At 53.5% G+C, this 27,978-nt stretch overlaps 1 protein-coding gene across 2 annotated transcripts; it reads left to right on the top strand.

Moving 5' to 3' along the window:
• The first annotated feature begins 1,187 nt into the window (after nt 1-1,187).
• On the top strand, nt 1,188-27,945 carry LOC111157560 (serine hydrolase like 2). 2 transcript variants are annotated; one of them, XM_022519074.1, is made up of 12 exons: nt 1,188-1,217; nt 2,095-2,244; nt 2,354-2,467; nt 2,847-2,888; nt 3,310-3,329; nt 3,790-3,864; nt 5,317-5,426; nt 5,877-5,956; nt 19,089-19,123; nt 25,513-25,595; nt 26,843-26,939; nt 27,609-27,945. In XM_022519074.1, exons 1-12 carry the CDS (start codon nt 1,205-1,207, stop codon nt 27,726-27,728), a joined length of 939 nt encoding a protein of 312 aa, XP_022374782.1. In that variant the 5' UTR covers nt 1,188-1,204; the 3' UTR covers nt 27,729-27,945. The 2 variants fall into 2 exon arrangements, with proteins under 2 accessions (XP_022374782.1, XP_022374783.1); XM_022519075.1 differs by lacking the exon at nt 1,188-1,217 and having other exon boundaries at nt 1,455-2,244; nt 2,832-2,888; nt 26,843-27,670.
• Nucleotides 27,946-27,978: the final 33 nt, after the last annotated feature.

Here is a 27,978-nt window from a genome sequence, read left to right as displayed (position 1 = left end):
AGCATTTCTGGAACTAAAGGACACCACTGTGCATGTACGATCACAGAAATGGTCTTACCACTCCTAGCTCCAAGCCCCCCAAGACCCCTACCTGAGATCCAGATTCCTTATTCCCACACTCAGTCCCCATGCTCCCCCTTCCCCACATTTTCCAACCACCACCAACTTGCCTGCATTGTGGCACATCCCTGACTGCCCCCCTTCAGGGCCTGGGTCTCCTATCACCCGCCAGGGAGAATTCACCGTGCAGCTCTCTCTCCAGTCCCCCACCTGCTGGATTCCGCTTCAACATTTAGGGTTTCTGTTGGACTGGGACCTCTGAGGGGTCACTCCCAGGCCTTCTAATTAGCAAATGGTGGTGAATGAACGAGAAGCCCTTTGCCTTATTTGTCCTAGACTTGCCACTGACTCGAGGATGCGCTGTAGTGCCTTGGTTATAAGATTTAGTACCCCAAACATTTCCTTCAGGACTCCAGGTTCTTGATCCTTTCCAGGCTCAATGTTATTGTCCATAATCCTTCCTTACCTGGTGGGGGGGGGGTTTCCCTCCATGTCCCCAATTTACACATTCATTCACTTGTGCAACAGATATTAAGGCTGGTTCGTGGCAGGCACTACTGATGACCCAGGACACAACCAGAACAAGGTGGGCACAGCCTAGCCTTCCAGGCGAACATTGAACCATCACGGACGGAGTCATCCCTACTTTATTCCAATGGTGCAAGCCACTGAGGACCCAGGTGGTGGCCCGTTGGCTGTGGCTGCTCCCTGCGTCCTCGCCAGCTCCTGGTCCAGCGCGGGAACGAGGCCAGCCGCGGAGACTGCCCAGGGCCTGGGTCCCGTCACCCACGTGTCAAGCAAGGACTTCACTCACCCGAATACCATCCCACGTGTGGCCCAAAATTTTGGAGGTGGTTTGGCCACCGCCCAGCGCTCTCTAGCCGCCGGGTGGGCGTCTCTGGGCGCTCAGGGACTTCAGGGACGGAGTTGAGAGCCAAGTCAAACACCCTCGTCAGCCGGAAGTCTTGCGCCGCCAACTCCCGGGCGGGCGGACGGGAGGGGCCGGAGCTTCCGGGCCTGGGCGGAGGGGCGGGGCCGGGAGGGAGGGGCGGGGCCGGGCGGCGGGGACGGAGCCTGAAGCTCTGACAGTTATTCCACCCGCCGCGACTTCACGTCCGCGTCAGGACCGCTGCGCGAGGGCGGAATGGCTGCAAGGGGTGAAGACGCTGCGCCGCAGGACCCTTAGACGGGAGTGGGATGGGGGACGCCACGCCCTTCCCGCCGCCCACCCACCTCCTTGCCGCCCCCCCCGCGACCCCCGGAGCGGAAGTGGGAGCGGGTTGATTGGACCCGCGGGAGGGTTGGGGACCCCGGGAGAGGGCTGCACGTGGCTTCTAAGGGTTCCGGGAGCTCCAAGGTAGAGGAGCAAGCGCGGGGCTCTGGGGCCGCAAAGGTTTCCAGCCCGGCCGGGTGGGCCAGCAGAACAGGTCAGTGCCGGACCCCGGAGAAGGCATCCCTGATCCGATTAGGCCGGAGACAGCGTGGTGCTGGGTGGTCCAGACTGGGGTCCGGCACCAAATCCTCACTCCACTACATTCTCCCTGAGGATCTCTGGGCTCAGACTACACCTCCCCATGCCTCGGTGTGCTGGTCTGCGAAGGGAGAGTGATAATGATCCGACTTGCTGTGAGGAAGTGAGAGGGACCACCCCATCTGCCCTCTGAAAGTTTAGACCGTGTTGGTTATTGCCAGGACTGTTTTCTCCCCGTTTTACAGAAAAGGAAACTGGAACTCAGGAGGTTTACTAAGCGGCCCAAGGTCGCACACCCAGCAAGTGTCAGAGCCCAGGTCTAGCCAATTCCACAAAGTTCTGCCATGAAACCCGCCCCTGGTTTTCCTGGTTTTCCTCACTCTGCGGACCCAGTTTAAATTTCCTTTCTCTGGGTATCCCCAAACCCATGTCAGCCTCTCTCCCTGTAATCCCTGGGGCAGTGTGGGAACCTGAGCCCCCTGGGCTTTTGCCCTGAACACACTGGGGTATGGATGAGGGGCTCAGAAAGTGCCTTCATGAATGAGTGTGTGGCTGTGTTCCAGGTATGCTCTCAGAGCTGAAGGTGGCTGTGCCCTGGGGCCACATTGCTGCCAAAGTCTGGGGCTCCCAGCAGACTCCCCCAGTTCTTTGCCTGCACGGCTGGCTGGACAATGCCAACTCTTTTGACAGACTCATCCCTCTTCTTCCAAAAGGTGGGACTAAAGGGAAGCCAAGGGGCAAGGTAACATAGACTGCGGGAGAATGAGGGGTGGGAGAGACCGCTGACCTAGATGCCTTCTCCTCTCCCATCTCTTGTCTCAGACTTTTGTTATGTTGCCATGGATTTCGGGGGACATGGGCTCTCGTCCCATTACAGCCCTGGTCTCCCGTATTACCAGGAAAGCTTTGTGAGTGAGATCCGGAGAGTTGTAGCAGGTAAGAGGCAGAACGAGAGAAAGAGAGAGAGAGAGAGAGAGAGAGTGTGTGTGTGTGTGTGTGTGTATAAGTGTAAGGGTGCACTGGGACATCGCTTCTGTTCGTTGAGTGGGGTGTGGTAGTCAGGAAACAATGTTGGACTGGGAGTGATCTGGGGTCACTTAGAAATTCATGGGTGACTTTGGGAAGGTTGGAGAGGGCTGCCAAGAAGAGCTCTTCCTTCAGGGGTTCCACCCCTGTAAAGAAGCTGCAATCCCTCTAAGCTAGTTTCTGAATGGGCCACCCCAGACGCTGGGGAAAGATGTCCTGAGCACGAGGACTGCAGGACAGAGGGTGGGGGGAGGCTGGGCCCACTAAAACATAGCCCTCTGTGTTTCAGCCTTGAAGTGGAAGCAGTTCTCCATCTTGGGCCATAGTTTTGGTGAGTACAGTTTACACGTGGGTGGGCAGGGGGCTGACTGGGCTGAGGGGCTGTGAGGGAGGGAGAGGAAGTGGTACACAGGGACCCTGCACTTCTGGGCACTGCAGAGAGAGGTAAGAGAGATGAGGGAGGCTGTGGGCACTGGGCACCTTTGGCCTGAGGTACCTCCCCCAAGGGACATAGGGCCCCAGAGGTGGCTGTCTTCCAATGTGACAAGGGAAATGTGACTTTTCGAGTGGCTAGGTCTGATGAAGGGGTCATGTGGCCCCCGGGGAGGGAACCCCAAGTTTGATAGGGAATAAAGAGCCCTGGTCCCTGGTGGGAGAGGGCGAGGCCCGTTAGCCTGGGGTAGGGCAGCCCCTGGGAGGAAGTTTTAGTAGGATTGGTGGAATACCAGCCCATGACTCTTTTTTCCCCCCAGGTGGCACGGTGGGCGGAATGGTGAGTAGATGGCTTTGCAGTGACTACCTCTGGCCACGTAGGGCATTCCGGCAGATGGGGCAGGAGGTGGTGGGAGGGCAGTGGGAGAAGTTTCTGGGAAAGGAAGTGCCTCCTCATATCACGAATTTGAACCCAGTATTTGATGGCCTAGTGCAGTCTGCTTTATAGATGGCAGTAATAATCCTTACTACGGGGAGGTCAGTGAAACTGGAGATTTCTGGTAGAGTTCAGAGTTTCCACATTCCCCATCCTCAGAGAACCCTGGAATCCAGCCATCCACCAGGGTGTGAACCTTGGCCTGGGTGTGGATCTCCAGGTCGAAGAGAGGGGAGGCTGCCCTGAAGGGAATAAAGACTCTTGTCCCAGCCCCTTGGAAACGTCAGCATCCCCAGGGAAAAGTTTGAGTCTCTTTGCCTTCTTCCTTTTGTACTCATTCTTCCCTTTTTGGATCACATTGTAGTTTTCCAGTATCTTCCCCGAGATGGTGAATAAACTTATCTTGCTGGACACATGGCCATTTGCCCTGGACCCTAAAGTAAGAATGGGGCCTTTCATGAATGCTATCATGGGGGAGACCCAGGCCCCGGGTGGTGTCCTCAGCCCTACCTCTTTTGGCAGGGAGGTGGGAGGAGGTGGCAGAAGGTAGACAAAGGGGGATCAAGGGGCCCCCAGAGAGGACAGGGTATGCAGCCTGTACCCCTAGGAGTGAGCAGAGAAAAGGGGTGCAGAAGCCTTTGTCATCCTTGGAAACGCTGTATGTGGCCTGGGATCTACAGAATGCCGAGTGTATCACGAAGCAGCAGGGGTGGGAGAGGGTCAGGACAGTGGATTGAGGAAGCTCTGGAGCACACTGTGTGATGAGCCCCCCCACCCCACTCACGTTCAGTTGTATGCCTTTGTGCTGTGTGCACATTGTACAACAGCACACAGCAGCCTTGAGGGTGGACAGATGGGAACGTGTGGCTCTCTCCCGCTGCCGCCACTACCACCAGTAACAACAGACAGTGCTGTCCCTGCAGGAGTCCTGGCTTCTGCTACTGATCTGCTGGGTGACTCTGGGCCAGTCACTTGGCCTATCTGGGCCTCAGTTTCCTCACCTGTAAAACCCGGAGGTTGGACTAGATGACCTTGGAGTTGCCTGCCCACTGTCCACTTCTGTCACTTTGTTCCCAGGAGCTCAGCCTCTCAATTATGACCCCGCTTCATCACCAGTTTTGGTTCTTCTCTGTAAAATGGCCACAAATGCCAAAAGGGCACAAAGCGGGCTGTCTTTTTCTCACCACCTGCCCAATCCCCAGCACACAGTAACGCCCAGTAAGTGCTGGTCTCATGAATGGAGAGCTCTGTGGGTGACTGTGAGGCTCCGGTGAGACTCTGGGCTACTCTCCCTTTATCTGTCTCAGCCACTGAGTTACCCAGCGCAGTACCCCAGCATCTCCGCACAGAGAATCTCAGTATTTGGTCATCCCTGTCGCGCACTCTTGGGGGCTGGATGGGCGTGTCCCTTCCAGCTGCTGCTGCTCCAGGCGGCGGCCTGTGGCCAGGGCTGGGCTGTGGGAGGGAGCCAGGCGTGGAAACGGGTATACAAGAAGGGGGACCGGGAGCCCCTGGACTGCATGCCCTCTGCCGTCTCCTCTCTACCAGCTGGAGTGCTGGCATTCAGTAAGCCAGCTGAAACTCCAAGCCTGGGTGGTCCGGGTCTTAAGGACCGAATACTGAACCCTTGCAAAGCGCTGGCCGTTGGCAGAGATTTCCTTTCCCCTCCATCATCCATCCTGACCCCTCCAGCCGTCCGAACCCCAGGCGGGGCTGGCTGGGCTGACAGATCACGGGGCTAACCTTCAGGGGCTGATCTGGTGCCGCCCTTTGCTGGGTCAGAAGGGATCCAGGCTGAGGGGCTGTCGAGGCCCAAGGGTGGGGACAGGGGCTGAGCCCTTCTGTCTGTAGCCCAGACTCCCGCCCACCCAGCAGAGCCCTCATGTCCCAGGGAATAGAGCGCGTGCCGATCTACCGGCGGGGAGCCATGGAGCACGTGCTGCAGGTGGAGGCCTCCCAGAAGCCCCTGCAGGTAGTCAGCCCAGAGGACATGCTGCAGAGGTGAGTGCTGGTTGGGGTGGGGGGGTGGCAGGAGGGGCCGGCTGGTGCGAGACCTGGGCAAGCAGTGGGATACCAAGGGAGGACGTCTCTGGGGCACAGAGGAAGCCTCAGGCTCCTACACACAAATTACATGGAGCCTGTTTCTCTCTGTGCTCACCGCAGGTGTCAGGCTTCCTGGATCTCTCCAGACACCCCAGCTGGGACTCACCTGCCTCGGGTCCTCCCCGCTCTGTAGCCACGCCCTTCGTTTCCCAAGACCCCTTTCCACCTACTCTCTACCCCTCTTCCTCTCCCTATAACTGGGCACACATGCACGCGTGTGCACACACACACACTGCCGATGTGAACGACCCCCCTGCCACATGCCTGTGTCCCTTGTGGGGGGCCTCCTCTTCTTTCCCTCGGGCCTCCCCTGCCCCCAGACATCCAGCGTCCCTCTGTCCTCCCCAGGTTTATGAAGAACAACAGTCACGTGAGTGAGGAGAATGCGCGACTCCTCCTGCAGAGAGGAACCACCAAGGTGGCCACAGGTGGGGACTCGCCGGCTCTGGCCATGGCTGATCGGCCCTGCTCTTACTGAGGAGCGATAACCGCGAAGCTTCATGGCTGCTTGCTCTCCCGACTGGACATAGCACTGAGTGCTTAGCAAACAGTGTCTCGTGTCATCCTCCTCCCGCTGCCCTATTCTCACCCCGTGCACAGCAGGGGAAACTGAGGCTCTGCTAGGCCAAGGGACATGTGTCAGGTCAGACAGCTGCTGGGCCTCCCAGAAAGGCCTGTGGGGAGCCCCGTCAGGTGTGTCGGGGGTGAATGTTGGGGAGCGTCCCAGCCGTGATCTGCTGACCCTGCGCGGTGGGCGCCGCTGTCCCAGGCTAGGGTTTGAGGTCGTCCAATGGGGCAGTGACTTGAAGGGGGTTTTTCGAAATGGAGACATAGCACAGGAGGCACCTTGGTTTCAGGGCAGCCTCGGGCCTGTGTTTTCTGCACTTCGTTTTCTGCTGTGTCCATTCGGGAAAACTTTACCAAGGTCCCGGTCAGTGCCAGCCCCATGTGTCGCCACGGAGCTGCAGTGCGCAGCGGCAGACACTGCCCCTCTCCGGGCGGGCTGGTCCCGCCAGCTGGCACGACTCCTGAAGGCGCCCTTCGCAAGGGCCTCCCTGGAACCAACTCTGCCCGGGGTTGAGCCAGGATGAGGCCAGGTCAGGGATGTCCATTCTAGGAGGAGAACAGACAAGCAAGAGACATTTTCTTATAAGTGTAGTAAAAGAAACGTACAGGGTGTTCTGGAAGAAACCCCACAGAGGGGGTCCTGGAGGCGCCTCCCAGAGGTGAAGCCCAGGGGAGACAGCGTGGGAAAATGGACCAGGCGCTAGATTGGGCCCAAAGCCCTGGGCTGATTCCTGGCTGTGCTAGCTCAGAGACCTTGGGCAAGTTCCCTCTCCCCATTTAGACACCTCCCCCCTATTTTTCTTAGGTGATAAATAATGTCTTAGGATCTTCGTGCTCATGGTCTGAGAGGATCAAGCAAGGAGGCGAATGCAGCTTCGGCTTATAAAGTAGCAAAGGAGGCAGGGGCCAAAACCCCAAGGGCTTGCCAGATTTGACCAAGTGGTGGCATTAACTGGGCCACTGGGAGTCAGCAGGGAGTGGTGGGGACTATGGTCCTGGAAGAAGGACAGCCCAGCCAGTGGTTATCACTGGGAACTCTGGGCCTTGTGTGGCTGGAATTTCCAGTTGCTCCCAAGAAGCCAGAGATCTGCTGTGTGGTGGTGTCTTTCCAGAAGTTGCCAACACACCGTGAGGTCAGGTAGAATATGCTTAAGGGATGTTGTGGCTTTGGGTTTCCGGTCTGTGACTTGTTGTGAAGGAATGTCTGTTATCACCTCTGAACCTTGGCAAATCTGCCACAGAGAGGGGAGGCCAAGGCAGAGGCCCATGGGCCCAGGCTTCCCAGCGGGCCCACACAGTTGGCCCAGCGCAGAAGTGGGCTAATCTGGAATAAGACATGTTCTCAGCCAGGCAGGGGAAGCTGATTAGGCCAAGCCCGGGTTCCGTGAAGGGGTGAGCACGGACACCGAAGCAGTTGTCAGGGAGGGTGAGGAGAGAAGGGAGGGGGTTGGGTAAGGCAGCTGGGTTGCTTTGTCAAGCCCAGCCCCTGTGCAGCAGTCATGGCCCTTTGGGGCCGGAGCTTAACCCAAAACAAGACTGAGCAGGCTCCGAGCCCCCATCGGGGGTTGTGACACGGGGAGAGCCGGTATTCCAGGCTGTTCGTGAGTCCTTGTCCTCAGGTCCCAGAGCCCCTGACAGTCCCAATTCCACTCTGGGGCAGCAGAGAGCAGGGACCTCTCCACGAGCCCAGCCCGATCCTATAACTGAACCCAAGTTCATCTGCCCGATGCACAGCAGAACCAAACACTCCGGAGGCCAGGAGAGCGGGGAAGACCTCCCTGCGGGGGAACGCAAGGGGTTTTGTTTTTTGGTTTTTGGTTTTTTTTTTAAAAGGCAAATGGGAAGGGGTCTGGGTAAAGGGGAGAAGAGTTATGTGACTCAAAACCAGATAAAGGAAGTTAGTAAAGTAGGGAGGGTCTACGCGGAGGTCAGTGGTCTGAGCAGTTCTGGCTGACTCCTTGCGTCTCTGCAAAATGAATTAACACTTGGTTATCCCGGCGTCAGGCTTGAGTATTATCTCGCAGAAACATGGCGGCAGACGGCGTTCCCAGACCAGTGGGTTTGGGTAAGGACCCCACAGCGGTAGGACCCTACACCCTCAGTGGCCCTGTTACTCGCTGGTTACTGGCTTTGGTCTCCAGGGCCTTTGATCATCCCTCATTCTTGAGTGCAAGGGGCTGATGACCGCTCTGGCTACTTCCTGCTGCAGTGGGGCAGAGATTGGGGGGCGGGGAGAGGAAGGGATCCTTTTTGTGCTTAATCATAAATAGTCCTTAGTTCCGGCTTAAAACCCTACACTCTGCATGACTAAAATTTTTGTACTTCGGTTCATAGTTTTTGTACAATGTTTTGTACCACGTGTTGTGATTAAGGAGCACAGGAGAATTAGGAATCCGGAAAATTCCACATTTGAGGAAATGTTCTGAGTCAAATGGACCTAAATCCTTGGGAAATCCAAGAAAATAATCCGGGAAAACCGTCCAAATCGGAGTCTGGGACTTTAGAGATTTGTTGCAACCAAGTAGCTTATTGTCTTTATTGTGTCAAGGGGAACATCCGTTTCAGAGGGAGCGTTAGTGTGTGTGCCGCGAGCAAGGTCCATTCTGGGGAAGTGTGAATACGTGTGCGGCCTGATGAACGTACTATATACACGCCTCCTTGTTCCACTGAGGTATAACCCAGAGCAGTGCTTAGGTTAGCTTTAGTGCTTCTCCCTCTCCCACTGCCCCTGCTTACATTCCCTCTCTTGCTGTCTCTCTCTCTGTGTCAAATAAATAAAATCTTTAAAAAAAAATAAAGATTTTATTTATTTCTTTGACAGACAGAGATCACAAGTAGGCAGAGAGGCAGGCAGAGAGGGAGAAGCAGGCTTCCCGCTGAGCAGAGAGCCCGATGTGGGGCTCGATCCCAAGACCCTGAGATCATGATCTGAGCCGAAGGCAGAGGCTTAACCTACTGAGCCACCCAGGTGTCCCTCCACTGAAATTCATATTATGTGCCTGGAAAGGGGAAGAGATTCCCTTAAGGTTCGCACTATTTTGTGACCTCTGATTTGTATGTAGCAGGAGGTAGTGTAACCTGAAGACTGATTAATCCAGCTTTGCTGAACTAAAACGAGGAGATGGTGGCCCAGAACATGGGTTACGTGAAAAAAACAAGTAGTCACGGTCTGTCTGTTAGAGAGTGTTTGGTTTTTATGACTTTATGTTCTCGCGTCCGTCCACGAGCTTCCAGAGATCATTACGGGGGACACTGTTGAGGGTGTTAAAAAGAAGCAGGGTACATAGAGTCCTCCAGTGAGTAAAATACTTTCTGATAAGTAATTTTGATCTGGTATGTTGCGACTGTAGTTGATTTTCCATAAGTTACCATGAAGTTGGGCTCATTAGAGAAAGGTTGTGGGCATAGCTGTGGGGTCGGCATGGTCATGTATGGGGAAGGGCTTCAGGTACCATATTCAGCAGTCCGACAAGTCACCTGAAGATGCTAAAGTTCATGAAATTCTGACCATGGAATTATCTTTCCAAGAAAAAGAGGTGGGGATTATGGAGCAAAACCAACAACCCCAAGGAGTCCTACTCATCTGCCAGTGTGTCTGTCTCCTGAGTAACACCTTGAGGTCCGTCACAGGCTCACAAGAACAGTTAGCAGATTCCTTCTCCAAAAGCAGTGGGGTGAAGTCTGTGCTCTGGGGGTGTGCCATCTTCCAAGCTTTGGGGGATCCTGGCTCTTGTGTGTTTTTTGTGTTATTTTTGTTGGTGGTGGTAGTGATGGTATTTTTGTTTTGTTTTGTTTTGGTCTTCCTTTCTCCAGGGTCAGAGCCCTTTCCTTCCAAGCAGCCTCATGAGCAAGTACTAGGAAGATTTGTTAAGGGGTCACCACACCACAGCGAAAGTTCCGAGGTGTGGTGATGAATTAATATTTTCCTCCTTTGAGTTTGTCTTTTTTTTTTTTCCTTAGAAAAACATCACAGACCAACATTGTTTCCTCTTAGCTGAAGTTTAACTATTCTTTTGTTTTGTTATAAGAAGTTTGCTCCAGATTCGGTGAACCAGTCTTAGTCTTGAGAGTAGGTTACTTTGGTTAATCAGTCGTCTCATTTCAGGAGGCACTGCAGGCGGGCTCTCAAAGTTAGATCTGTATTGTGCAAGCCGTCAAGTAATCAACGAGAGGGATTTTGTGGAAACAAAAGAAAAACAGGTTAATGGTTAGCGCAAGTAGTAAACCCAGTGTCTTGAGTCCTGAGTGCCGTTGGCGAGATTTCTAGCTGTTGGGCTTGAAGCATGTTCAGATGGAGTGAGGGCTGACACATCGCCCTGGCCTGCAGTTTGCATGTCTCTGTTATCTTCCTGAGCAGCCCCCACAGCAACAGACATGAAGATTGTTTAAACATGAGCTGTTGAGGGGCGCCTGGGTGGCTCAGTGGGTTAAAGCCTCTGCCTTCGGTCCTGGGATCAAGCCCCACATCAGGCTCTCTGCTCAGTGGGAAGCGTGCTTCATCCTCTCTCGCTCTGCCTCCTTGTGATCTCTGTCAAATAAATAAATACAATCTTTAAAAAAAAAAAAAATGAGCTGTTGAGGCAATTTCTTGGAAGTTTACCTCAAGCCATCTAGCTTCGGTCTTCAAGGCTTCGTGAAAAAAATTAAATTTAAATTAAATTTAAAAAATTAAAAAGATGGTTTTAATTCTCAGTGGTTTCACGTTGATGTATGGGAGGAAATGGGAAACTTTAGTTCTGAGAGTCAGAACCAGGTATTTGAAGAAACCAGAAAAATTCAGCATCGAGCCCAGTTTTATAGGCAAACAACAAATACTCAGAGATAACTCATAAGAACTAGAATCTAACATCCACAAAGGTATGTTATTGAAACATACTCTTTCTCACAAAAATCACCCTTATTTGCCTCAAAGATAGCCAAGTTGAGACTAACTCATTTGTAAAATGAGTCCAGTTTTAACTAGCTTGGCCTGACTGTATACACAAGTGCAGAGAGAAGAGTGACGTCTGTATAGGTTTCTTTAAAAATGTGCTTTGCTGGAACTTTTCATATAATTTCAGATTGAGGGGCGCCTGGGTGGCTCAGTGGTTTGAGCCTCTGCCTTTGGCTCGGGTCGTGATCTCGGGGTCCTGCGATCGAGCCCCACATCAGGCTCTCTGCTCAGCAGGGAGCCTGCTTCCCCCTCTCTCTCTGCCTGCCTCTCTGCCTGCTTGTGATCTCCTTCTCTCTGTCAAATAAGTAAATCTTAAAAAAAAAAAATCACCCTAAAATATGCCAGAGATACATTTTGGGGTGGCATGTATGAGCTCAACCTGGCTCATGGGAGAAACCAGGAAGCGGTAGCCAGGGCTGGGAGAGAGGGCCAGGTCCTCATCTACCATCTTAACTGTGTTCCTATCATAATACCGGCTTCAGTCGTGAGACAAGCTCGAGGTGTTGGCGTGAGGGAGGGAGAGCCGAGCACTAGTTGGGGTTCCCTAATGACAAAGCACAGTTCTCTGTCACTATCTGGCCTGCTGTCGGGGCCGCTTGGCCTGATTTTTTTGACTCGTACAGTCGATCACAGAAATATCTCATGAGGGGGATTTTGAATAGGTGCTCATATTTCAAATAGAAAGATTTTATGTAAAAATGAAGATTTCCAGTTCCCTTTTTTTTTTTTTTTTAAGATTTTATGTATTTATTTGTCAGAGAGAGCACAAGCAGGGGGAGCAGCAGGCAGGGGGAGAAACAGACTCCCCACTGAGCAGGGAACCCGATGCCGGACCTGATCCCAGAACCGTGGGATCATGACCTGAGCCAAAAGCAGACGCTTAACCGCTGAGACACCCAGGGGCCCTGAAAATTTCCCGTTTCTTTTGGAAAAGTGGGAGGAGGGGCACCTGAGTGGCTCAGTTCATGCTCAGGCCAGAGTCTGCTTGAGATTCTCCCTCTCTGCCTCTCCCCCTGCTCTGGAGCTGGCAGGCTCTTATACACCCCCTCTCAGCTAAACAAAATCTTAAAAAAAAAAAAAAAAAAAAGAAAAGAAAAGCAGGAAGAGCTGGAAGCACATTCCGTGTTCCCCACAAGCAATGACCACTGTCAGGACAGGCTCCACCGCCGTGTCCGTGGGCCCTGTGCACACTCCGCCCAGCCTCTGCTGGCAGGTCCCAGCACAGGAAGGGGGAGGGAGTGGGTTGAAAGTGTTTCTGAGTTGACTCTTAACCTTTGTATGTTGGGTGCTGGGCATCGGCTTCCTCTGTGGTCCTAGGAAAGCCCTGGGCTCAGGGCCCCCAGCCAGCTGGGCTGACGGTCCCACGCACCCTCCCCCTGCACCCATCCACATGGCTCTGTTGTCCCAAGAGTTGCAGTTAGGACTCTCAGGGTTCAGGGCCCCTTTGTTTGCAGATGAGGAAACTAAGGCCAGAGAGGGAGGACCGAGGGCATTCTGCCCCATTTCCTGTGCCCATCCCAGGGCTGATACCATCTACTCATTCAGATCATTCAGCACTTCAGTAGGTCAACCCCTGACTCCTGTCCCGGGCTAGCTGTGTACTTAGCTGGGGATACAAGCAGAAGCAGGTCCTGCCCTGCCCTGTAGTCCTAGAATAGAGAGCTTGGGGCCAGGGGACAGATGTCACTCCCCACGGAGGTTACCCATGCAGGGGAGGGGAGCTGCACCTATAGGACCCCTGCCCAGGAGACTTGAGGGTCATGAAGACTGAGGATAGTGCCCAGAAAGGTGAAAAGGATGAGGCAGTGAACATTCCAGACCGGGAGGTAGCATGAGCAGTGCGTGCTCAGGGCAGAAATAGAGCCCATGCTTTGGAGTTTGGTAAGGTCACTTTGAGATTGGTAAAAATTAAAGTTATAGCTTCCCTGGGAGCCCAGGAGCAGGGCCCACGAACATTCAAAGCTGGAAAGTTCCTTTATCGTTTCTGCCTTTGGATCACCAGTCTTCCCTCAGCCTTGATGTTCAACCCTGATTTTATGTCCCTCAGTGCTAGGGTGACTGGCTTGTCTGCTCTGGGTCCAAGTCCCCCTGTGTGTGTGTGTGTGTGTGTGTGTGTGTGTGTGTGTGTGTGTGTGTGTATGTACCTAGAGTTCCTCATTGGGGGAACTTGCTGTAGTACAAATGGTGGGAAACTTAAAAGTGATATATATTCTCTATTAAGCTCAGTTGATGAGCAAACGTGGTACATGTGCTTGGCTTAGATTGTCTGGTTTTCCATCTGATGCCACATTTATCCTAAAGACACAAGGACAGTGAGAGAATTCCAGGAAGTACAGTTCCGAGGAACCAATGTGATGATGCTGGGCTAGACTCCGAAGAAAAAAAATCCAATGAATCCTTCACTTGATAAAAGGTGAGGGATAAAAGGGTCTTGATAAAAGGGTAGGGAAATTGATGATGATTTACAAGCAAAGAGGGAACCTGCACATTGAGCAAACATGTACATAACCTGTGTCCCGTGGGGGTGTGGGGTGGAGACGTCACCTGGGAAAGAGGCGAAATTTAGTCCGTGACAACAGGAGGTGATGGGAGGGGCTGTGGGCGTGCTCCACCATGGGGTCTTAGGCTCCTGATCTCCAGTAAGGAAGGCTTGAACCCTATCAGCGGATCTGGAGTCCAGGCTTCTGCAGAGACTCCTAGTGCGTTTGTTAATGGGGTCAGAAAAGACGCAATCGCTGATTGGGGGTAACCGTTGCCTGAAAAACACATTTTAAGCTTTTTGCTAATTTTAGGGCCCGGTTTCAGGCCCCCACCCCCCACCCCACCTCTGGAGTACAGTCATTCTTCAATCTTGAAGAATTGAAACGATGACCCCTCTAACTACTTCTTTATTTCCTTGGGTGAGGTAGGTTTTGGGTAAAGAGCAGTTTTTGCAAATCTCAGCTGTGTCATGTCTGCGGGCGAGGCTAAGCAGAAGGTTTCACTTTACAGGTCACAGCAGCAAGGGAGATAGAAGTAACATGGAGTCAGACGTGCTGAGATTTTTCCTGCCTTAATTTCCCTGCCTTAATTTCCCGTTGTCAGTCTTTACATTCCATTTCTATGGAACATGGCGGGAGGTGCCTCTTCTGTAACTGCTTCAGGCTGATTCGTGGAGGGGGGGCAGTAGGGGAGCTTTGGAATGGAAGGATTTAACTCTGTCCAAGACACAACTTTTGGTCCCTCGTGCTGATGGAGGGGAACCGTCACATGGTTCCTTCTCTGAGAACTTGGATATTTTCCGACATAGGTTGGGACCACATGCCATCATGAATCTTCTCCCCAAGTATATTCTATGGGAAAGTAACAGTATCTAGTCAAACCCATCATTCCCTCTGAAGCTGATCTGACATCGATGGCTATCCAAGAGAATAGGTCAGTCAGCCCGTCCCAGCCACCTTGGAAAGGAGGAGGTGGAGGTCAAGGGCTTCTTGGAGCCCAGTGGCTTTCTGCCTGATTTTATCGATATGGGGTCATATTTCCCAGGAGGAGTTAATACAGGTGTCATAAGTGATGTTGGCCATTCATAGACTCTGCCTTAGTTAGCAAGCCCTCAGGGAATCAGTAAGAGACATTTCTACAGAAACAAAAGAAAACACAGGTCAATGGTCAGGGCAAATTTTGAGTCCCTGGTGCTGCCAGTGAGATTTTTTTAAAAGATTTTATATATGTATTTATTCGACAGAGAGAGAGAGAGAGTGTCCAAGCAGGGGGAGCAGCGGGCAGAGAGAGAGCGAGAAGCAGGCTCCCTGCTGAGCAGGGAGCCCGATGCGGGACTCGATCCCAGGACCTTGGAATCATGACCTGAGCCAAAGGCAGAGGCTTTAACCCACTGAGCCACCCAGGCGTGCCTTAACCAGCTTGTTCTTAATAATTACCCACGAGGGAGCATCCAGCTCTTGAGTTCGGCTCAGGTCATGATCTCAGGGTCATGAGACTGAGCCAAGCCTTGGGTCATCAGCCCCGGGCTTGGCAGGGAGTCTGCTTCTCTCCCACTCCCTCTGCCCCTCCACCATTCTCTCTTGCGGGTGCGCTCTCTCTGTCTCTAAAATCAATCAATCAACCAATCAATCCCCGGTACCTCTCTGTCGGTCTCTAAAATCAATCAACCAGTCAATCAATCTTTGAAAAAAGAATAATTACCCACGAATACTTCCTGAGGCGGACAGAATCACCCATCAAGTCCTCTTTGCCGAGAAATTGCGACAGAGATAACAGAGCTCCTTTGACCCCTGGTACATGTTGGTAGAGTAAAAGATTTGTTTAATGTCGGTATCTCCAAAGAAGTGCTTATTTGAATTAAACCAACAACTTTGAATTAGCTTTACTGTATATTGCACCTGTGTCCACTGAAAGCTAATCAGTTTGCCGTATGTGGGGCTCCCGGGGGGACATCTGAAGCGGGCGGTTTAAGTCCAGGGAGCCCGTGGGCCCCTGCACACTGATGTGAGACGTGCTTCCGCGTGACCCTCATAAGCAGTTTGCCCCACAGTCTGGGGTGTGTCTGGGCACCTTGATAGTGAGGGTGGGAGGAGCAGGGGCTGGAGGCACAGGCCGCAGAGGTACGGCGGGCAAGGCCAAAGGCAGATTGGAAGTTGTGGGCTAACTTTTTTTTTCTGTCTCCAGGCTTTTCCTCTTGCAAAACAGGCATTTTCTCTGGGTGCTTTCCAGCCTTCTGGAGGATGCGGAGAAGTGGGGAATAGGCTGGGCACTGGGGCTGGGCTTGGAGACCTGCGGTAACTATAGGATTGCTGGTGTCTGCCTGTCTTCCTCCTCCTTTGTCTCATTGTTCTGTTAGGGAGGGGGTCAGGTGTCTTAAATTTGTGTTCATCTTTATCTCTTTGGACCATCCACTGCGTCCCTTCCTGTGAGGCGTCTTTGTTACGGAGTAACGCAGAAGTCGGAACGTAGGGACGGTCACCGCCCATCATACGAACTTGAAACAATAGTTGTTTGTTTTTCACTTTTTGAGCTTTAGAATGCCCCATTTCCTTTTTTTTTTTTTTTTAAGATTTTATTTATTTGACAGAGAGAGAGAGAGAGATCACAGGCAGGCAGAGAGAGAGGAAGGGAAGCAGGCTCCCTGCTGAGCAGAGAGACCGACGTGGGGCTCGATCCCAGGACCCTGGGATCATGACCTGAGCTGAAGGCAGAGGCTTTAACCCACTGAGCCACCCAGGCGTCCCCACCCCCCCTTTTTAAAAAAGATTTTATTTATTTATTTGATGGAGAGAGAGATCACAAGGAGGCAGAGCAGCAGGCAGAGAGAGAGGAGATAGCAGGCTCCCCGCTGAGCAGAGAGCCCGATGCGGGGCTCCATCCCAGGACCCTGAAACCATGACCTGAGCCGAAGGCAGAGGCTTAACCAACTGAGCCACCCTGGCGCCCCTAGAATGCCCAGTTTCTATAAGCACTTGCCTCTAAACCAGTTAAACAGCTCCCTACAAATTAGTTTGAGCAGTACCACCCGGCGGGAGAGAAAAGCTCTCACCTGTATGTCACAGGTGGACGCGTGTACACGAACAGGGTGCCGACGCGATTTAGTCTTTGTTTCACCAATATTTATACAGAGGACATTAAAGACCCAACTTCCAGATACCCCCTTTTATTGAAACGAATCTAATTGTAAGACAGTCTCGTAATTTATTATGATTCCTTGAGTGAGTGAGTTCCAGTTAGGACAGGGCCAGTTTTGCGCCAAGATAACAAACGCTACAACGAAGAAACCGCGAGAGGCCCAGAGTACCTCTAGGTGGCGCTGGTTCCTCCCAGAGGCGGGGGCAGGGGTGGGAGTGCTCCCTAGTTTCTGGTTGCTTGGTCTCCTAGCCCACTTCCCCTAACTGTGTGCACAAGAAACTAATTCGGACATGTTAAGAGCCCCCATTTGGCCACCTGAGACTCTGGTTATCCTTAGGTTTCCCCCGTTAAGTAAGGCCTTGCACGTGTCCCTTACAAATGATCTCCCAGAGCTTTCTCTCGGTGCTTACTGGTTTTGGGGGGACTGTGCCCTCCTTTGAAGCCCGGGTCCCCAGTCCTTTTAGTTTCAGCTTTGTTTTAGACTAAGGCTTAGATAAGATCTAAGGACAGTAAGTGTGGCGGACCAGGAGGATGCTACTTACAAGGATCCCTTCCAAAAACAGCCATGGGACACCCTCTTATGCATCTTGGTTTCTCCCAGCGAGGTCTGAGACCACCGAGGGAGCTCGGAGTGCTGGGCGGTTGGTCGTCTGTGTGCATTCCCGGTGTGCAGCCCCAGACAAGCCGATCGCTCATGACCTTAGGAGATGGAAATGCCAACGGGACCACTACGGGTCTTGAGAAAGAGCCTCAGCCGCTTCCGCTGGCCTCTCGGTCACCTGAAAGTGATGTTTGGCCAGAAGGAGCCAGTGTCCCTTCTCTTCGGAGCCGAGCAATTCAGTCTCTCGTATTTCTAGCCAGAAAACTGACTCAAGCCTTATATTAATAACATCGGTTAGCATAATGCCAAATTAAGACCACCAACCCATCCATCCCCTCCTCTAGGTGATTCCCACCTTGAGAACATAACCAGTAACCTTTAACAGCTCGTAAATAAAAGTCAGGACGGCCAACCCAAATCGAGGAGGTCTGGACATCATCAGGAGAACTCACCAGACAGACGGTGGGGCTTGGAGGGTCTGAGCTGGTACCGACCACAGAGGTGACCGCCAGCTGTTCTCCACCAGTGGCTCTGAGATCCCGCCTATACCGCCAAGAACTGTTGACACAAAATGAACAAACATAGACTTTTTCTTTGAGGTCATTTGCTAAGAAAGCAGGTGTACAGTGCATGCTCAGGGTAGAAAGAGAGCCCATGCTTTGAAGTTCGGCGAAGTCATTTTGACCTTGGTGGAAGGAAGTAGAGCTTCCCCGGGAGCCCAGGATAGGGGTGGGGGGTGTGGATGAACATTCAAAGTTGAAAAGTTCCTTCATCATTGTTTTCAACCAAAGGGAAGCTCTTGCAGGGTTTTAACTGGAGAGTAAGGAGGTGGGTCCGAACTTCTGGAATTTGCATTGGCACTGGCTACAGTGTGGGCCCCCGGGTCCAGGCCAGGGTCAGGGGGCCAAGGGCACGTGCTGTTTGGCTTTTTGCTCTCTTGCTGCTATTGGCCGAAGGTTTTGAAGGGACCACCAGGACTTGGTAGGACAGGACTGCAGCCGGGAAGCCCGAAAAGTACGCATTCCTTTGGGAAAATGCCAACAGTGTTCGGCATTTGGTTTTTTCCCCAGAGGGTTCTTAGCCTGAGGAGCAAATATCCCCTTTGTAAAAAGAGGGAGGGCTAATTTCTAGAAAACAGACGTTTGGAGATAATGGTCTGCTGTGTGATCATTCTCTCTCATCGCAAGCACACCCGTTGGTGAGCGCCCAGCCTGGGGCAGTGCGGGAAGGTGGAGGGTGGGGGTGGGGCGGTTACAGGGTGGAGAAGGTCATTCTGGACCAAACGTGGCTCAGAGACCCTAGACAGGAGGGTGACAGGGTGGTGGCAGCCTGAGTGGGAGCTGTGAGGGGGTCTGGGGGGAAAGACCCCATGGGCACGCTGAGCAGCAGGTGGTGAAGGCAAAGGTTGCGAAGGTTCTGGAAGGGGGACAGGAGGCCAGGTGGGGCTAGAGTCAGGAGTTGGAAACAAAAGCAGGGGCTCTGGGCACGGAAAACGCCTTGGTGCCCCTAAGGAGGAAGGTGTTTCTCTGCTCTCCTGCAGAGCGGGTGTTTCCCACAGTTTAGCCATGGGATGCTTCCTGGGGCCTGAAGATCAGGTGACCACTTTAAGGTTCTCAGACATGACAGCTGCTCTGCCAGATAGGGAAACCACTGTCCTCCTGCACTGTTCTCTCGGGTGGCGGGAGGCACCTGTGTGGGCCACACCAGTCCATGGCCGGGCGGCAGTGTCCAGGCTGAAGAAGGGCACTCTGGCCAGAAGGGCCCCGGGTCCTCAGGGAAGCCCTGTGGGGTCCCTTATCCTGACAGGCAGCTCTGAGGCCCCGTCTTTGTGCTTCCGTTCCAGGCCTAATGCTGAACAGAGACCGGAGGATAGCTTTGGTGAGTGCTGCTTTTTCTTTTGTTGTTGTGGGACATTATACATAGCATAATAGTTACCATTTTAAAATCATTCGTTAAGTGTCCAATTCAGTGACTCAATCCATTCGCAATGTTGTACAACCGTCGTTGCCCCCACATTTTTCGTCATCCTCCATAAAAACCCCGTACCCACTGAATACCAGGTCCCCATCCTCCCGCAGCCCCTGGTGGCCACCGTTCTGTCTTCTGTGAGCTTGGCTGCTCCGGGGACTTCATGTCACTTAGAGAAGGTTTTCAAGGCTCATCCATGTCTCAGCAGGGTGCCCGAACTTCCCTCCTTTTATGACTGAATAATATTCCGTGTGCGTGGATCTGTCCATCCGTCCATAGAGAGACCCTTGGGTTGTTTCCTCCTTTTGGTTACTGTGAATCCTGCTGTGAACATGAGTGACGAATATCAGTTCGAGTCCTGGCTTTCAGTGTTTCTGGACACACACCTAGGAGCGGAATTGCTGGATCGCGTGAGGATCCTACGCTGAACCTTTCGAGAAATGGCCAGACTGTTTTCGCACGCCCGCAGCATCACTGTCACTCCCAGCAATGCACGAGGGTTCCAGTTTCTGCATCTCCTCACCAGCACTTGTGTTTTCTAGTTTTTGAAATTTTAGCCACCCTCGTGGGTGTGAGGTGGTGTGCAGCCACTTTCCAGTCATGGGTCTCTGCAGGGCAAGGGCTGAGGGCAAGGGAGAGGGTCCCCTGCCCCGCGGAGTCCTGAGGGGAAGATGTCTCCGCAGCAGGGCTGGCAGGTGTGAGGGGTGTGCTCCGGTCTGCCCTGCCTGCACCTGGTTGGGGGAGGTTATTGCCAGCAGGGGGCGCTCATTCTGCTTCTCATTCTTCCACGTGCCTCACCTGTGTGTTGGGGAGTCATTGTCACTGCAGGCCTGGAGAGGGAACTGCTGCCACCCACACTTCCAGGCGGGGAAACTAAGTCAGCTGAATGACCCGCCCACAGTCAAGCAGCACCATCGGTGGGGGCTTCCCACCCACAAACAACCGAGCACACAAACCATTACCGACACACAGCTGCCCACTGAGCCAGCGGTGAGCGCGGAGACCCACTGCCTAGGGCAGACTTGCAGGCCCGTCTGTGTGTTTGCACAACTGGGTAGGAAGACACCAACGTATTTTAGGGCTCTTGGGTTTTGGTGTTTGTTTAGGTTCTCATGGAAATGACTGTAATTGTTTACCTTACGTGGGTTACCTGCGTGGGAGTGCAGGGAAGGCCTGCCAGCGGCAGGCGGAAGGGATGGGTGTGGACGGCAGGTGTGCCTGGAGGAGGTGGGATGTGTGCTGGGCTCAGGGTGGTGGGGTCGATGTGGGTGGAGAAGGGAAAGACTTTCCAGGTCCGTGCTGCTGCACAGAGGCTTGGCATCGGCTCAGTGCATGTGCTGAGTTGGGGTTCCTGATGGAGGGCCTGAAGACCAGAAGGGGAGAGAGGGGCCAGTGTGGAGCTGTGTGAGCTCTTGCAGAAACAGCCCCAGAGGCTGTGTGACCTCCGGCAAGCCGCTTACCAGCTCTGTGCCTCAGGCTGTCTTACGTGCAGAAAGGAAGTACTTTCCTTTGTTTGTTCATCCGTGCAGTTGGCTAATGAGCAGCCAGGAGGTACCAGCCCCCATGCCCGTCTTTGTGGGGTTGCTGCGAAGACGAGCGAAGGTCCATGGGTCGAGTGCCCTAGCGAGGTGCTCTCATGTTAGGGACACTCAGGTGGTGCTCTTAATGAGCTGGTTCAAGAGGGTAAGATGCTTCGAACATGTGAGAGGCTGTAGTTAGAGGTGGGAAGCTCTGGCCTCAGGGACTCCGAGAGCTGTTGCCCAGGCCCAGGTGTGGACATGAGGCCCGGACCGGGGCATCGGCCGAGGGGATGGGAATGTTTGAGTTTTGATTTTTATCCAGCTGGGATCTGTTCTCAAGGATGGGATCCATTTTCACTTTTTCCCCAGACGAACAGCCACTTTGGTCCACTGCCAGTTACTGGGGGCGGGGGGGTGGGGGGCTCCTAGCCACCAGGGTGCGCTCACCGTGGTCTGTCTCCTGCGTGCCGGTCCTCAGGCAGGGGGCTGGTTGCTAGATCCCAACCAGTGGAGCCCCTTGTTGCAAACTTCTCTCCAGAGAGAGTGATCCTGGCCGGACCCCTGGCCTGAGCCAGGTCACCCTCCAGGCAGCAATGCAGGGCCCCAAGTCTCCACTGCCCCGACTACAGGCTGGGTTAGTTACTTTTGGGGGCATTTGGAAGTGCCCCTTCCCTTTCCGAGGACCATGCCCTCAGCAGCACACAGCTCCCCTGCAGCAGGCTGCCCCTGATTTGAAGTTGATGTTTAGGACATACACCGAATGACAAAAGATACACATTCTCAAAGGGGTCTGTCTCTGCACTCTCCTTCTGTTCCAGTGATCTTGTCCCCATCCGAGCCATACCGCTCTAGTTTAATCCCTACTTCTTTCTAATCAGTTCTGATGGTTGGTAGAACCAGTGCTCGCTCCTTGTTCTTCTTTTACACATTTTCCTTGGCTCTCTTTGCATATTTTCACTTCCAAATGAAGTTTGGAATGATCAACTTATGTTAAAAATTACACTGGGGGCGCCTGGGTGGCTCAGTTGGTTAAGTGTCTGCCTTGGGCTCAGGTCATGATCCCGGAGTCCTGGGAGTGAGTCCCACATCGGGCTCCCAGCTCCATGGGGAGCCTGCTTCTCCTTCTGACCTTCTCCCCACTCATGCTCTCTCTCTCACTCTCTCAAATAAATAAATCTTTAAAAAAAAAATTACATTGGGCTGGGGAGTCTGACTGGCTTCCTTGGTAGAGCATGCAACTCTTGACCTAGGGGTCGTTGAGTTCAAACCCCACATGGGGCAGAGCTTACTTTAAAAAAAAAAAATATTGAGAGGACATTGAATTTGTAGAATACTTTGGGAATTTAGCAACTGTTAACATTATGAATGGGTACCCCCTGCTTTACAATAAAGTCGAGCCAGGCAATGGGTTTAGGGAAAAGTATGATCCTAGACCCTTGCCTCACCCAATACACAAAAATTAATTCAAGATGGATCATAGATCAAAATATGGAAGGTAAAACAGGAAAGTTTCTAATGAAAACAGAGAATAGCCTTATGACCTTGAAGTAGACAATATATTTTATTTTTTTAATTTTTTTTTAAGATTTTATTTATTTATTTGACAGAGAGAGATCACAAGTAGGCAGAGAGGCAGGCACAGAGAGAGAGAGGAGGAAGCAGGCTCACTGCCAAGTAGAGAGCCCGATGCGGGACTCGATCCCAGGACCCTGAGATCATGACCTGAGCCAAAGGCAGAGGCTTAACCCACTGAGCCACCCAGGCGCCCAACAATATATTTTAAAATAGAACACACACGTGAATCAGTGAAAATATTGATAAATAGGGCTTTATTAAAATTTAGAATTTCTGTTCATCAAAAGACAAATTAAGAGAGAGAAGAGTCCAGCCACAGACTAAAAGAAGATACTTAAAGGCATAGGCCTGCTAAAGGAGTCCTATCCAGCATATGTAAAGAGTTCCTACAAATCAATAAGATAAAGTCTAACACTCTCATTTCTAAAAACAAGCAAAAGATTTTAACAGGCACTTCATGAAAGAGGCTATCCAAGTGCCCAGTCAGCCCATGAACGGTGATCGTTATCATCAGTAATTAGGGCAGTCAATGAAATACACCTCCCACCTCCACCAGACGGGTAGAAATTGGGTCAGAATTGAAAGACCTGACAACACCAAGTCTTAATGGGGATGGGGACATAGACCAGAACTCTGATGTCCTGCGGGAGGAAGCATAATTGCTGCAAACACTTTGGAAAATGGTTTGGCAGGAACTGCTTAAGCAAAACACAGTCAGATCCTGTGAGTCAGTCGTTCCACTCTTAGTTGTGTACCTAGCAAATATGTGTGCCGTGTGCACAGAAGACGTGTACGAAGACATTCGTAGCAGCTTCGTTCATAATAGTCCCAAACTGGAAAGTCCCCCTCATGTGCTCCAACAACAGAATGCGTACATCGTTACGTATTCATACACTGGAGCACCACACGGGAAAAAAACAAACATACTTACAGACCAAAAGAAACCAGAAACAGAGAGCACTCTGCATGATTCCATTTACTCGAAGTTCAAAAAGAGGCAAATTGATCTATGGGGCTCGCGGTCTGAATAGTGGTGTCCTCGGAGATTACCCCTGGAGGGAGCCTGCGGCTGCTGGCGGTGGTCGAGGCTTCGGGCTGGGTCGCACGGAGCATTTATTGGTGAAAGGCCATCACGAGCTGCCACGTAGATCCAGGGACTTTGCTGTAAGTTACACTAGACATAAAGAAGAAGAGCATAGACCAGGGAATGAAAGTGGACTAGGGAAAGAAGGTTGGGCGGGGTGGGGGTAGAAGCAAAGGAAAAAGAGGGCATACCCAGCAGCCTTTGTTCTTAAAGGCTTTCTTGGAGAGATGTCCTCAGACTGTGTGGCCTGAAAGGGCTGCAAAACCCGACTTACGTTTTCATATCTGGAGACAAGAGCAGAGGTCACATCCCTCAGTCTCTGCCTTGGGCCCCTGAATGGGCCCCCAAGCCTGAGACAACCCCCCCCAACCCCGCCCTGGCCAGAGGAGCACGGGTTGGGGGAGGGGGCAGACTTGTGAGCCCAGTCCTGGTGCCATCTCCTGTTCACCCTTGTGCGACTTGCGCCTTTGTGATCCTCCATAGAGTCCTGTTTCAGTGTGTGCGTTGACACCGGTCAGGGGAGCCCCTGTGCAGGCACGAACCAGCTCCCCGCTCTTCCTTAAGCTGGGCACTCTGCCAGCAGGAGCTAACGTGCAAGCGTGTCTGGGTTCTCGGTAGATCTTCGTTCATCGGGCCTCGTGGGTGATCTCAAAAGGTCTATTTCTGGAAAAGCACCCAAGATCATTTTCGCCCAAGGAGCAGGAAATGGCCGGGAGGAGGTCAGGGCAGATCAAGGGCAGTGTGCGCTGGAGGCTGTGACCAGGTGTGTGTGTGTACACGTGTGTGTTTCATAAGAATTTTATATTTATCACAATGGTGGAGGAGTGTTGGGCACAACAGTCAGTCGTCATGGGAGCTTCCCCGAATTAATCCACTCCGCACACACTGATCAAGCTTCTCCCATCCCACCTGGGGTTCTGGGGCTCCAGCAGCACCGTCTGGTAGAACGTGAGTCTCGTGCAGTTCTACATCTTGTAGTAGCCATGTTACGAGAGTGAAAAAAATAGAGGAAATAAAACTTAATATTTTTTTTTGAAAAGATGAGAGTATTCTTTTTTTTTTTTTAAGATTTTATTTATTTGACAAGAGATCACAAGTAGGCAGAGAGGGAAAGCAGGCTCCCTGCTGAGCAGAGAGCCCGATGCGGGGCTCGATCCCAGGACCCTGAGATCATGACCTGAGCTGAAGGCAGAGCCTTAACCCGCTGAGCCACCCAGACGCCCCCAAACTTAATACCTTTTAACTTTATTTTATTTTTTTAAGATTTCATTTGACAGAGACAGCAAGAGAGGGAACACAAGCAGGGGCGGGGTTGGGAGAAGCAGGCTCCCCACTGAGTAGGGAGCCCAGTGCCCGACTCAATTCCAGGACCCAGGACCCCAAGCCAAAGGCAGACGTTTAATGATTGAGCCACCCAAGCACCCCAAATTTAATATTTTTAACTCCATATATCCAAGATGTAACCAGTATAAACATGTGAGGCATCTGGCATTCTTTCTGTTAAGTCTTCGACATCCACTGTGCAGTTTCCCCCCACAGCACCACTCGGACTAGCTCCATATCAAGCACTTGGTAGCCACATGCTTGTGGCTACATGGTCCTAAAACAGGGTGGCCCTGATGGAGGCCAGTGGGGCTGTGGGGGCATCAAGGCGTCCTCACTCTGCACAGTGGCTTAAGCAGGATCATGGTCGGTGCAGGTCGGAAGGCTGCACGTGGTGGAGTCCGGGCTGCCTGGGCCGTGCGGCAGGGCGGCCTGCAGGTGGGGGAAGGAAGTTCGGGATGAGGGGCCACATCTTGTCCTGGAATCTAGATCCAGAAGCCACCCGGGTCGCTTCCCAGCATTTAGCTGTACAACCACACCAGGACGTAAAGGGACCTGTGCAGTGTCTGGCCGGACAGCCATGAGCACCGGAAGAGGGAGAACAGATTAAGGGAGGAATCAAGCCTCTGGCCTGCAGGTTAGAGGCCTCTGGAGGGGATGTGGTTAGGAGCTGGACCTGTTACCAGGGTCACTGGCCACGGTGGCCCCACAAGCCCCCCCCACCCCAGGACAGAGGCCTCACACCGGCAGCAACACCTGCCTTTTGTAGCAAACTCACGGCAGTCTGTCCCCCACAGCCCGAGCACAGCATGGATTTCATCAGCAGGGAGCAGTTCGTGCACTTCACCAAGCAGCTGCGGGCCCGCGTCCTGCTCATCAAGTAAGTGTGAGCCTCGCGCCCCCGAAGACCCTCGGCTGCCAGGAACCCCCAGGTCTCCCTCGCGTGAGGTTCCCGCTTCTCCTGCGTGAGGCCGGGCTGCCCCTGGCGCGAGGGTGTGGAGGGCAGGGCCGGGAGCCGACCCAGCCGCCTCTCTCTGCAGACATCTGCAGAGAGCACCCCTGGGCCGGGCAGACACGGCCAACTGTACCCTGCCAGGCCCCTCGGCCTTCCGGCTGCCCCCACCTGCCCGCCGCAGTCCCACAGCCACCGCCTGCGGCCGCAACCATGACTTCTAGGGACAGGTGTGTCTCTGGTGCTGAGCACAAGGGTCTAGGAAGCATGGACTCGAGTTGCAGGTCCAAACCGCAGTGAGATACACTGCAACCCCCCGCAAACCTGGGGACAGCTGAACCCTAAATGGCAGATGACAGGCACTGGCAAGGATGTGGAGAAACCAGAGCCCTCCCACTGTGGGGCTGTAAAGTGGCACAGTCACTTGGAACAGTCTGGCAGTTTCTGGAGCCAGTAAGTTACCACAGGGCCCCACCGTCACCCTCCCAGGGATATACAAGCCCGACCTAGGTCCACATGGCAGCTCGTGCAGGACCATCCAGAGCAGTGCTCGTCGCAACAGCCCAGAGGCGGAGGCCACCCAGGCGGCCGCCAGCAGACAGGCTGAATGTGGTGTCCACACAGGGGGCTTCATTTCAGCCAGAAGGGAGCGAACTGGTGCAGGCTACACGGGTGACTCAGAACAGGATGGAAAGTGAAAGAAGCCGGTCCCGAGTCCACGCGTCCTGTGGTTCGACCCACGCACCAGCGCGGAGCGCAGTCTCTGCGGTCGGTGTTGGCTCAGTGTTGGCATAAACCCAGGAGCTGGGTGAGAACCAGAGGCTCTGGTTTGCGGTTTTTTGAGATGACGACAGTGTCCTCGAATCAACTGTCGTCACGGGTGCAGAACTCTTAAGTATACAGGTGAAATGGGCAAAATCTCAGGAAAGACGTGGAGAGCGAGCACGGACTCGGGCCCGTCCCATCCCGGCTGTGCCATGCGGAGGCCGTGGCCGCGGGCGGGTCCCACGACCCTGCCAAGGTAAAGCCCGCGGCACCTCGGCCACGGTGAGCCCTGAGCTGCAGGAAGATCAGAGGCAAGCCCAGGCTGCTCTCCGCTCAGCCCGGAAGCCGGGCTGGGGGGAGGCGCCGCAAGGATCCCCAGGGTGAACCTTGATTCTCCTCTCACTTTGCAGAGCAGCGCAAGGGTATTACAGCGTGAGAAGGGAGGACGACACTGACAGGAACATCGTGGCTTTTGTGACGGACACGCTGAAATTGGTCCTAAAGGAGGTAGGAGCATGCGCTCGGCTCGGATGAGCTTCAGGAGGGTCCTCACGCGCTCCTGGCACCAGGACCTCTGGCCCGGGCCCAGGCCTCACTCCCCAGGGCAGCCAGTCCCCAGAGCTCACACTCAACTTGGCAAACCCATTCTACTGGCAGAGCCCCAGTGCTGTTGTCCACGCCACTCCCCAGCCCAGGTCCAACTTGGCCAGACCGACAGACCGAGCAGGTGATCCGTCTCCAGTGGGGGCAGCGACCCGGGTTTTGTCCCCGGGAACACGTGACACCCTGACCATCAACCGCTGTCAACACCTGCCCCTGGGCCTCTGCAGACCTCAGCACCAGCACCAAGGCGAGCCTGTGTGGCCAGCCCGCGTGCCCTCCCGTCTCCCAGGGAGGGTCGCCCTTGACTACTGGGCCCTCCCTGGCCTAGCTCTACAACCTCACAGGCCAGAATGACCCAGAAATCCGGACACTCCCCCCATCCCCAAATCAGGCCTTTCTGACTCTGAGTTAGGCTCTGACTTAACCAGCATGTGACTGGGGAGCTGTGGGTCAGTCCCTGCTCCATGGTTCACCATGGGGGCCCCTCTGGAACCCCTGGGAGATAGCAGACCCTGGGAAGGCCCCAGCACAGCCGAGGGGCCACACTCACCAACCATTCCCACCCCTCTCCAGCGGTACCAGTACATGGAAGTCCCGGGCAGCCACTATGTCCACTTAAACCAACCCGAGAAGGTGGCTGGTAGCATCAGTGCTTTTCTGCAGTGCAAGGAGACGATACCGCATCATCTGTAGCCTGGGCCCAGGCCTTTGGAGACATGGTGCCCACCACTCACCACCCGGATTCCTAGTTCCAGGCCCTCCAGCCAGGGCAGTGTGGTGGGGACTGGCCTCACTGGTCTTGAATGAGGTGGAAAATGCTGGGCAGTTTGGGGGCGGGGGGGACATGGGGCAAGATTCTTTCAACATTTGTGACTTCAAGGGGGAGACCCTGTGTGGATCTCGGGGCGCTGTTCTGTGGCTGGCAATCTGCAGTGAGTGGGGA

Source organism: Enhydra lutris, unplaced genomic scaffold (assembly GCF_002288905.1).
Source record: "Enhydra lutris kenyoni isolate GAN:26980312 unplaced genomic scaffold, ASM228890v2 scaffoldscaffold55, whole genome shotgun sequence".
Taxonomy (NCBI): domain Eukaryota; kingdom Metazoa; phylum Chordata; class Mammalia; order Carnivora; family Mustelidae; genus Enhydra; species Enhydra lutris.
The sequence above is the reverse complement of the archived record's forward strand: the minus strand, read 5'-3'. Positions and strand labels throughout refer to the sequence as shown.